We start from the raw sequence: 12,017 nt of genomic DNA, 5'->3' as shown, positions 1-12,017 counted from the left end.
AGCAAGACTCTTTTGGGGTCAATTCCCTGGAGTTGATAGAGCAATTTGGAATTGAATGGTATCACAGACATGATATAGAGCCCTTCCATTGATTACTGATACGTGAGAACTCAAAAGTATTAACAATCTATTAGGGTTTTGAGACTGTCAGTAGGGGCACCTGGGTGGCTCGGTCAGTTGTGTCCGACTTGGCTCAGGTCATGATCTCATGGTTCATGGTTTGAGCCCCACATGGGGTTCTGGGCTGGTGGTGTGGAGCCTGCTTAGGATTCTTTCTCTCCCTCTCTCTGCCCCTTCTCCACTTGTGTGCTCTCTCTCCCTCTCCCTCTTTTTCTGTCTCTCAAAATAAATAAACTTAAAAAAAAAAACTATCAGTAGATGTGTGGTTCTATTAGTTTACCCGTGAGTCCTTCGTAAAATATAGAAATCCTTGGTCTTCTCTGTGTCCAAATAAGATTTTAATAACTCTTCACACCCCCCTTGGAGCCAAATATCCTATATATATAGCTTCTTATAGTAACTGTAGGCTGAAGATATATTTTTGTGTAGATGTGGGTATATGTGTTTGGGTAAGGGTGTCTTTTTGTGAGATTAAGAGACTGCAGAGAGCCATGGATATTGAGGTTCTTTCTTTGATTTAACATTTTTGTAAAATCACAATTCAAGGTCTTTGGATAGTTTTTCACAACCATTAACCCTATATCAAACCTCAAAAGATCTTAGTGTTTTAACTCGATGTCTACATGGAAAAATATTAGAATAAGAACTTTAAAAAAAAGCGTTCATAGGAAGAAAGAACAATAATGCATTTCTAGTGATTGATTATCTCTCCCCTCCTCTTCCTCTACTTCTACTAGTGTAGTTCAGGTCTGGTATTAATAGTTTGAGGTTGTCTTCTTACTGCCATATTACCTGCTCAAATGCTTCTACACCCAATGTCAGAATAATTGTCCTACATGTGGTTTTGTTGTTTCCCTCCAAAATCCTCTTTGCTCCCCAAATCTTAATCACCAGAGACTACATGCCTTAATTTAGCATTTGGAGTATTCTACAAGTTGGCCTTTTTCAGTCTGTTCTCCCATCCTTCTAGAAAATTCTATGCTTCAGCCACTTCAGACCATGTTATATACCTCAAATGTGGCGCTTTTTTTTTCCATATGTAGATCCTTTGCATTTTCCAAAAATGTCCTCCTATTTTATCTTCTGTTTTTTATCATACTGTTTATTTTCCTCATTAAAATCTTACCTATTTTTTATGGCTAAATTTAAATTTCTTACATCTATGATTCCATCTCTGATCAACTGAGCAAACAGCAAACTTCTCTCTGAATTTTCAAAACATTTGGAAACATACAGGGCTAATACTAAACAAATTAGAAAAACCCACTTCATCTGGACGGACAGTCCCATAGGCACACAGCACGGTGAGCAGACTGATTAGGAAAAGGACCTCCTAAACCTTGTAGATGAAGCTCCTTGCCAGAATGCGGGGCTTAAAGAACAGAGATTTGCTAGACTTCAGTTCTCTTTTCTGTCACTGTCTGGCTGACCTCAGATATATTATTTTACCTCTCTAGGTTTAGTTTTCTTCCCTGGGAAATGGGGATAATAATATGAAATTCATACTATCGATAAGAATAATATATAAAATAATGAATGTAGATGTCTAGCTGGATATTTGGCATACAAACTCTAATCAGTAAACTGTATTGACCTTCACAATTATTATGTTTTATGCTACCATGGTTAGTTTCAGGGTTAGTCTGTTTTTCTCCTTGAATTAAAGTTTGGGGTATGGGAATTAAATATATTTGTAGACACAGATGCACTTTTGTTTCTTTGACTGAAATGTTTACTGATGATCATTATTAGATCAGTACCTCTTAAATAAATATTAACAAGACTATGTTTCTTGAGCCAAGATGTTATTTTCTTCTGCTGTTGATATTAGCTAGATACATATAGACATATGAGCCTAGAGAGAGAGAAAATAAATATGAGGAAGGTAGTAGTCTTATTAATACATTGACCTTGATTTAAAGTTACGATAGATTTTGAGAAAGACATTTGTTAGTATGATCAATCATTCCCATTCAACTAATGAGAACATTTTCCATTTTCTGAAAGACAATTTGTGAAAAAATATCAGATTACTGACCACAAAAATGTCAAAACCACCTAGTTATCTGGAAGAAACAGTGATAGAGATGATTCTCCATACAACACCAAAGAAAAAGACCTTAGCCTTGACCCATGGAGATTGCCTTCAAGGCAACAAAGTAATTTATTTTTCCGACCTAAGCTCATTCAAATTCTTGTCTTCTCTGGCAGTATTGCTTTAGGTTATATTCAGTGGACCAAATTCATATCAGTCTTTTAACCTCTCCAGAGCATTTTGTAACTGTATATATAGGCTTTGAGTGGAACTTTTCCTATTTCATAATTGGGCTCTTCATGCCAAGAAACCTTTGGGGGATGAGGAGGGGCAGCCAGGAAGATATGAATGTAGGAGGGAATTGGGCCAAAGGAAGATATTTGTTAGACATTCGTATATTTGCTTTGGGAGAGTGTAAGTGACTTTAATATTTTGGCTATGTTTATATTTATAAAATATGAAAGCCTCCCTGTGAAAAGGAAGCATTCAGGTAAAAATTGACAATTCAGGCAAAAATGACAAATATTTGAATGTTTATAGATATTTAGATGCTCCCAAGTCTGTAATCTGCTTGTTATAAAACTGGATACTGTGGATAAGAAAATAGACAATGTAAGCCTTTGTTTGACTCCTCAGTCCTGGTGTTCTACCTATACTATAGTAGAAAAAAAATGAGTAGTAATAAATTCACTTAATCAGATATATGGAATTATTTCCTTTTTATTTTATTAATTATTATTTTATATTATTTTATTTTTTATTATTATCTTATTACTTCAGACAAGATTCACAGGTAGGTTGTGAAAGAACCAGACTTTGTGGGAGGAACTTTTCTTACATGAGATCATTCTGTTTCATAATACTCACCAGCAGTCAGAAGTCAATGAACTTGATACTTAACCACACTGAGTTTTCATGTGCTTGGTGACTCAGTAGTTGCAGCAAAATAAAAAGTTTGAATTACCAACTATGTTTTTGTTAATGAAATCATCTTATGCTGTGTTTAGTGTGTGAGACTCAGTGTATTTTCAGAACTGAAAAATAAATATGACTTTAGGCTATAAGGCTAACTCCTTTATTTTTGTTTTTAGAAATGAGAAGATAAGAGAAGGGTGTTCCAAACCGTCAAATGCAGGAAAATGCTTTCCAGTGAAATAAAATATTTCAGCTTTTCGAAGTGCTTAAGTCAATGGAACCTAAAGTATCAGTCTAGCTTGGATCATAAATTCAGCTATGGAATTTTAAAAATTTTTGAAGAAAATAAAAATAAAAGTGAAAATACCATCCCATTGTGGGTTGAATTATATAGCATGTTTTACATTTTTAATGTTTTGTGGCTTGCAAAGATTTCTTTTTTGCATGCATTATTTTAGGTAATTTATATCATAAATCCATGACGTGTGTAAGGTAACTATGACTTAATAATATTTGTTTTTGTCAAGGTAAAGCCTCTATTAATCAAATTAAGTATCATCCTTATATAAATAAAATTTAAAGCTAATTATTTTTCTGACCTCACATTCAAGGTCTGGTTACTGCACCTATACTCAAATAGCACAGATGAAAGGAAAATGCTGGAGATGTAATAATTCTATTGTCATTCTTTTGTTATTTTGATTTGGTTCTTGCATTTACAAGCAGTTGATTTGTAATTGAGATTTACGAAATGTGAGCAGCACTCAGCAGGTGGCGCTAATGAGACACAAAATATTGAATCGTAAACTACAGCCAGAAATGTATTAGTTTAGCAATAAGAATGTTGGGGGTAAAGACAGTCTGATCACATTTTTTCTCATTTGAGGAGTGCTGAGGCCACATAAAATGATTTTAAAGATTTATTCAGACCCTACTTTATACTGAATTCAAAGATAATGTTTATTCCTTCTTTTCTACTTCGTAATATTTGACAAAAATAAAGCACCTTCTTTCACTGAAAGCTAAACTTTCAGTTTGCTCCTTTGCCCGTATGAACTTTCTTCCATTCATATGCTGGAAAAAACTGAATCACTTTGTGGTTATTCCTTTAAGCACAAAATGTGGAATTCAAAAGAGCTACTAACTCTCAAGAAATTATAATCCTTTTTATCTTTGAGGATTTTTAATCTTAATCTTAGTAGATTATTTACTAGTTTAAGATTTAGGCCAAGTGTTCCAAGGGGGGAAATTCCTTTTGTCTTGTGGCTCTACTAACCATTCAGAATAAAAACCTTTGTACCGTGGCAATTAAACGAACTTTTCAGCATAAGGAAACACTATTTAATTAGAAAAGATAGAAGTATTTGCTCATTTTGTCAATTTAACAAGCTACACAAATAGCATACACTCATGTGTTATAAAGTGCCTCGGTGGCCCCTGAGCAAGTTATCCCACCAAGAAATAAAGAGTTGCGTTTTAAATGGAGAATTCAGCAGAGTTAGCACAAAAAACATACTAATACATGTTTTCTGAAGTTACATTTCTACATAGATTAAGTGTCCATGGACATTTTGGTATCCTCAGTTTTTCAAAGTTTAATTTTCTTCCAGTAAGAACCAATATCATCCCAATTCTATGTTCTATTTTGAATTAAGTGGTCAATTTCAGATTTTTGTGTATCCTATTTGAAACTAGTGATAGATAAAACTGCTTCAAGGAAGTTCCCTCTAAATGACTAAGGTTAAGAGACTGCTGTATAAAGGATGGTCTAGTTAACTTTCTTTTTTTTCCCCTAAATAACATCGATGATTGGAGACTCATAGAAATCACATTATTATATAACCAGATCAATTTTTTCTCATGAAGAAACATATTTAACTTTGGTTTTTATCAACAAATCAGAGATTATGACTGTTGTATCCATTGCCCTTTCTCAATAGAAATGATCACTTCCTCGTACCAGATTTTGTTGTGCATAGTGGTGTAACCAAAGGCCATACATTAATGAATTCAGGGTACAAGTATTTTATGGACATAGCTATAGATCTTTGATAATTTTATAGGATCAAGTTGAAATGGTTTCTCAACGAAAGGAGTCTGCTAAGACAGCCATTCAACTTTTTGGTAGGATTTTCTGAGAAAATTTTAATGTTTCCTGTCCCCACAAGTTCCCTAATTGGACATGAACTGATTAGTTTAGGTTGTTCTTTTCATTGCTTTAAGATGAAAGGTTAGGGTAGTAAGTTAAGATTTTTCTTTTTTTTACATATAGGTGTTTAGAGCTATAAATTTCTTTCTAAACATTGATTTGGTTGTATTACTGTAATTTTGGTATGTTGCATCTTTATTTTCATCTTAAAATATTTTCTCATTTCCCTTGTGATTTCTTATTTGACACATTGGTTCCTGAGGAATTTGTTGTCTAATTTCCACACAGTTGTGAATTTCCTACATTTCTTTGTTAATGATTCAGAATTTTATTCCACTGTGGTCAGGAAACATACATTGTATGATTTTTAATAATTCTATGTTTATTGAAGATTGTTTTGTGGCCTGGCCTATGATCTATCCTGGAGAATGTCTCATATGTACTTGAGAAGAATATGGATTTTTCAGTTGCTGAGCAGATTGTTCTAATGATGTCTGTTGGGTTTAGTCTGTTTATCGCCTTCCAGTTTCTTGTTGCTTCCTTGTCTAGTTGTTCTAGTCATTATTGAAAGTGAGACATTAATGACTCCAGCTATTACTATTGATTATCAGTTTATCCTTTTTGTTTCACCAATATTTGCTTCATGTATTTTGAGATGTAGTGGTTAGGTACATGTGTTTAGAACTGTTAAATATTCTGGATGGACTGACCCTTTTATCATTATAAAATGCACTTTATCTCTAGTACCCTTTTTGTTTTAAAGGCTATTGTTTTAAATGTTTACTTATTTGGAGAGAGAGAGAGAGAGAGAGAGAGAGAGCATGAGCAGGAGAGGGGCAGAGAGAGAGGGAGAAGGATTCTTGCCTCCACACTGTCACTGCAGAGCACAGAGCCCAATGTAGGGCTCAGACTCGTGAACCGTAAGATCATGACTTGAGCCCAAATTGAGTCAGAGGCTTAACCGACTGAGCCACCCAGGCACCCCCATTTTAAAGGCGATTTTGTCTGATACTAGTATAGCACTCCAGCTCTCTCATGGCTGCTGTTTGCATATATTTTTCCATTTTTTTCCCTTTCAACCTATGTGTACCTTTGAATCTAAAGTGTGTCTGCCTCATGCAAATTTAGATCTCTCTCTCTTTTTTTTTTTACTCCAGTTTGCCAGTCTCTGCTCATGACTTGCATTGTTTAATCCACTCACCTTTTATGTTATTATTGATACAGTTGGATTTTATGTGAAATTTTTCTTGTTGTTTTTTGCATGTGTCATATCTTTTTTGTTCTTCTGTTCCTCCTTTATTGCTGTCTTTTGTATAAAGTAAATGTTTTCTAGTTTAACATTTTAATGCTTTAAATAGTTGTTTTACTATATGTTTTCTTTCTTTCTTTCTTTTTAATGTTTATTCATTTTTGAGAGACAGAGAGAGACAGAGCATGAGCGGGGGAGGGGCAGAGACCGAGGGAGACACAGAATCTGAAGCAGGCTCCAGGCTCTGAGCTGTCAGCACAGAGCTCAATGCTGGGCTCGAACTTGTGAACTGAGAGATCATGACCTGAGCTGAAGTCGGATGTTTAACCAACCGAACCACCCAGACACCGCAGTTTTCTGCTTTTTTCTTGGTTTGTCTAGGGCTTATCACGTATATCTTATCAGAATCTACTTCGAACTTACACTAAATTAATACCTGTTTATGAGTGTGGTACAAGCCCAACAATACATTATTATAATTTTTACCTTATATAATTTATTTCTTTTAAAGATGCTGGGAGAGGAAAGAGTGAGTATGTATTTCCTGTTTGTTATAGTAACTTTCCGATTTACCATCGTGGCTCTTTTCATTTGTTTTTGTGGGTTCATTTAGCATATTTTTCTTACTCGTATCTAGGTCTGTTCCCACCCACCTACTTTGTGCATTAATTGTCAAATATTATTATGTTTCTATATATTATGGGCTCAACAATACAATTTTAAATGTATTGTTTTATACAACTGCTTTTAAAAATAAGTTAAGAGATACGCTATCTTTTCTGATTAAATTTACCCACATTCTTTAATTTTTCATGTGGATTTGAACTACTGTCAGAGTCACTTTCTTTGTTTCATTGTTTTCAAGAGTATCTATTAGCTTGGACTTCCTCATACTCTGTTCCTGATATGGTTAGTTCCCTTAGGGAGAGCTTTGGAGCCCTCTGCTTTCACAGCTTATCTCTTCCTTGTGCAGAATCTCTTTGTCATTGAGTGCTGATTTGACTATGATGTACCTTGGTACCATTTTTTTTAAACCATAGGTAGAGGTTTTATTTAAAAAAAAAAAAAAGCAAGAACAATCCCCCAAAGACTTCTTTTGACATTAAAATGTAGAACAGATAATTCTACCAAGGAGTTCTTATAGACATAAATGTCTAGGTAAAATGCAGCACCTTAGTAACTAAATATGATTTTATCATAGTTATCTTTTTTAAAAAATACTTTATTTTTTAGAGCAATTAAAAAAATTATTTTTAACATTTATTCATTTTTGAGAGACAGAGTGCAAGCAGGGGTGGGGCAGAGAGAGAGACACAGGATCTGAAGCAGAATCCAGGTTCTGAGCTGTCAGCACAGAGCCCAATACAGGGCTCGAACTCACGAATCAAACCATGAGATCATGACCTGAGCCCAAGTCAGACACTTAACTGACTGAGCTACCCAGGCGCCCCTACTTTTTAGAGCAATTTTTAAAGTGGCTTTAAGTTCACAAAACAAGTTAATCGAAAATTACAGATTTTCTATACATTACCTCCCCTCATAGCCTCACTATCAACGTCCTGCAAAGGTTGGTACACTTTTTATACCTAACAAACCAATACTGACAAATCATTATCACCAAGAGTCCATAATTTACATTAGACTTCACCTTTGGAACATCTATGGCTTTTGACAAATGAATGACATATATCCACCATTATGATATCATATGGAGTAGTTTCACTGCCCCAAAACATCTCTGTGCACTGCCTCCTTTTCTCTGCATCCTTCCTAAGGTAACCTCTGGCAACTACTGATCCTTTACTGTTTCCATAGATTTGTGTTTTCCAGAATATCATATAGTGGAATCACACAACACGTAGTCTTTTCAGATTGGCTTTTTCACTTGCAACATGCATTTAAGTTCCCCCAGGTCTTTTCTTGGCTTGATAGCTAATTTTTCAATGCTGAATAATATTCCATTGTCTGTATATACCATAGTTAATATGTCCACTTACTAAAGGACATCTTGTATACTTCCAAGTTTTGGCAATTATGAATTAAATTGCTATAAACTTCCTTAGGGAGGATTTTGTGTGGATTTAAGTTTTCAATTCATTCAAGTCAATACTAAGAAGCACAACTGAAACATTTTATGATAAGAATATATTTAGTTTTATAAGGAAGTCCAAACTGTCTTCCCAAGTGGCTGTCTCATTTTGCATTTCTAGCTGCAAAATACATGAGAGTTCTAGTTGCTCCACATCCTCATCAGCATTTGATATCATCAGTATTTTGGATTTCGGGCCATTCTAACAGGCATGTAGTAGCATCTCATTGTCATTGTTGTTTTGAATTTAAATGCATTTTATTTTTAGACAGCCTACATGACATGTTTCTTCTGCTTAAAAACAATTCCTCTGCTTCAAATAAATCAAGGACAAAATAAATGAAGAACTCAAGATGCTAACGTTCCCTTTGTCTAAGTTCTGGCATTGTGTGGATGAAAAGCAGCAGCCAATTATGGCAACGGGCAGTAACATCCAAAGTAGCAGCCAATTATGTTACCATTTTGTCACATGTGAACCGTCCTTATAGAAAATCATATATGGGGCCACACCATCCTCATGGTAATCCAGCAGAACAACCATGTCATCTGGATTTATGTTGTCATAAGTAGAGAATTGGTAGTTTTTGAAATTAGCAAGGATGTGCTTGATTTGTTCTACAGCCCCTGTCATAAACAGTTTAACTCTTTCTTGGTCTCTGTTCTTCAAGTTTGCCTTTGATTGATTTTATATAATCTTTGATGTGCTTCTCGTAGCTTTCTGTTGTGATTCTGGTTTCTTGCAAGTGATAGTTCATGACAATATCAACATCAGCAATTAGCATGCTTCCAGTACCTTTGTCCTCAGGGCCTCCAGTGAAAGCATTTCCACTAATGAGTGAGTCATCAGTCTTACTCTCTGTCTTACAGACCTCATGGTTGATGAGGTCCCAGCAGATGATCATGACAATGGCTGCAGAGAGTCAATGGTGGTGCTAGCTTAGCATGAGCCCAGAGCTGGAAGTAAGTGGGATGCAATCAGAAGGGCATACTGGAGGAGGGGGAAATGGGTGGAAAAGCTCACTGTTTATTAATTTGTAATTCCCTAATTATGTTGAGCATCTTTTCATTTACTTATTTGCCATCTGTACATGTTCTTTGGTAAGCTGTCCAGATTCTTTTACCTATTTAATATTGAGTTTTTTGGTTCTTTATTGTTGAGTATTAAGTGTTTGTATTTTTGAATAACATTTACCAGCTATATGATTTAGAAATATTTCTTTTTCCCACTTTGTGATTTGTCTTCTCATTTTCTTGACAGTAGTTTTGCAGTACAGAAGTATGTAATTTTGACTCACTAATTTAGTCAAGCTTATAAATTCTTTCTTTTATGTATCTAAAAAATTGTTGCCATGCTCAAGGTCATTTAGGTTTTCTCCTATGTTATCTTCTAGGAGTTTTATTGTTTTATGTTTTACACTTAGGTTGATGGTTAATTTTGTGTAGGGTATAAGGTCTGTGTCTTGATTCTTTTTTTTTTTTTTTTTTTTTGCATGTGTATGTTCAGTCGTTCCAATACCATTTGCTGAAAGACAATCTTTGCTCCATAGTGTTATGTATTATCCAAAACATTATCTTTGCTTCTTTGTCAGAGATTAGTTGATTATGTTTACGTGAGTCTATTCTGTGCTCTCTATTCTGTCCCATTGATTTACTTGTTTATTCTTTTGCCAATGCCACATTGTCTTGGTCATTGTAGCTCGATAGTAAGTCTTCAAGTCAGGTAGTGTAAGTTCTCTGACTTTGTTCTTTTTCAATATTATGTTGAATAATCTGGGTCTCTTGCTTTACCATATAGACTTTAGATTCATTTTGTCAATATCCACAAATTAACTTAAGATTTTGATTGACATTGCATTGTAATCAAGGATGGAAGAAGTGACATCTTAAAAATATTGAGTCTTCCTATCCATGAACAAGGATTATCTCTCCATTTATTTATTCCTTTATTCATAAGATTTCTTTTATCAAGGTTTTATGGTTTTATTCATATAGATCTTACATATATTATGTCAGATTTGTGCAAGTATTTTATTTTTGGGGTGCTAGTGTAAATGGTATTGCATTTTTAATTTCAAATTCTACTTATTCATTGCTGGTATATAAAAAAGCAGTTGACTTTTGCATATTAACCTTATACCCTGCAACCTTGCAACTAATCATTTATTAGTCGCAGGAGATTTTTGGTTGATTTTTTTTTTTTTTTTGGATTTTCTACATAAACGATCGTGCCATTTTTGAATAATGACAGTTTTATTTCCTCCTTCCTAATCAGTGTACCTTTCATTTCCTTTTCTTGTCCTATCACATTTCTAGGACTTTCAGTACAATGTGTAATAAAAGTGGTGAAAGAGGATATCTTTTCCTTGTTCCTAATCTTGGTGGGAAAGCTTCCAGTTTTTCTTCTTAGTAGAATTTTCTTCATCTTTCTTCTGCCTGGGATTTGCTTTATTCAAATTTGGAAAAATATGGGGCCATTATTTGAAATCTTTCTCTCCTGTCCTTCAGGGACCTACTTACAGAAAGGTTAGGCCACTAAATGTTTCCCACAGTGTGTTGATACTCTGTTCATTTTTTTTCAGTTTTTTTTTTTTTTTAGGTCAGTATTTTATTTTGGGTAGCTTCTATTAGTATATTTCAGGTTCACCAATCTTTTCTTCTGCAGTGTTTGGTCTGCTGTTAATCCTGTAATATTTCCCATCACAGACATTGTTTTTTTCCCCTGTGGAAATTTGATATATGTCTTTTTATAGTCATTTCTCTGTTAATGCTAATGTTTTCTTCTCCCTTCTCAAACACATGGTGTAAGGTTTTGGTTACATTTTTAATATCCTTACCTACTTGTTGTAGCCTCTGTATCATTATTAGCTTAGTTTTCATTGACTTCTTTCTTTCTTTTTTTGGTTGTGGTTTACAGCTTATTTGCATGAATTTTAAACAACAAGGAATGTTTACATATACTTCTGAATAGATTTTGTTCAGTTCAGGGAAATGAAATGTATTAATTATTAATTAATTATTATTATTATTTTTATTTTTATTTATTTATTTATTATTTTTTTATTTTTATTATTTTATTATATATATTTTTGTTTTTATTTTATTTATTTATATTTTATTATATATATTATTATTTTTATTATTTTATTTATTTATTATTTATTTTATTTATTATTATATTATTATTAAAATGTATTAATAATTAATTAATGTATTAATTAAAATGTATTAATTAAAATGAAATATATTAATATTTTATAAACATCGAATACTTCAGTTAAAATGTGTCCTTCAATTATATAGAAATCACATTTTTTCATGCAATTTTATTCTCTTGGTACAAAGAGATACAGTAGACTTTGAAGGCATATATAATAAACATCAAAATACCGTTTTACCAAAGTTTTTAGAAAATTAAGCAAGTTATCTTACCTTTATGGGTTTTGATTGTCTCATATGTTAA

General features: G+C 33.5%; 1 protein-coding gene across 1 annotated transcript; it reads right to left on the bottom strand.

Moving 5' to 3' along the window:
* Positions 1 to 9,195: 9,195 nt before the first annotated feature.
* LOC122238862 (translationally-controlled tumor protein-like) lies at positions 9,196 to 9,459 on the bottom strand. The gene has a single exon (XM_042987621.1). The coding sequence runs from the start codon at positions 9,457 to 9,459 to the stop codon at positions 9,196 to 9,198; it is 264 nt and encodes an 87-aa protein (XP_042843555.1).
* Between the last annotated feature and the right edge of the window lie 2,558 nt (positions 9,460 to 12,017).

This window comes from Panthera tigris, chromosome B2 (genome assembly GCF_018350195.1).
Source record: "Panthera tigris isolate Pti1 chromosome B2, P.tigris_Pti1_mat1.1, whole genome shotgun sequence".
In the NCBI taxonomy this organism is placed as follows: domain Eukaryota; kingdom Metazoa; phylum Chordata; class Mammalia; order Carnivora; family Felidae; genus Panthera; species Panthera tigris.
This window is presented reverse-complemented; position numbering and strand designations above follow the sequence as displayed.

Excerpts from the sequence above, each read along its gene's own strand:
- LOC122238862 (XM_042987621.1), bottom strand. The coding sequence starts at position 9,459 with ATGATCATCTGCTGGGACCTCATCAACCATGAGGTCTGTAAGACAGAG.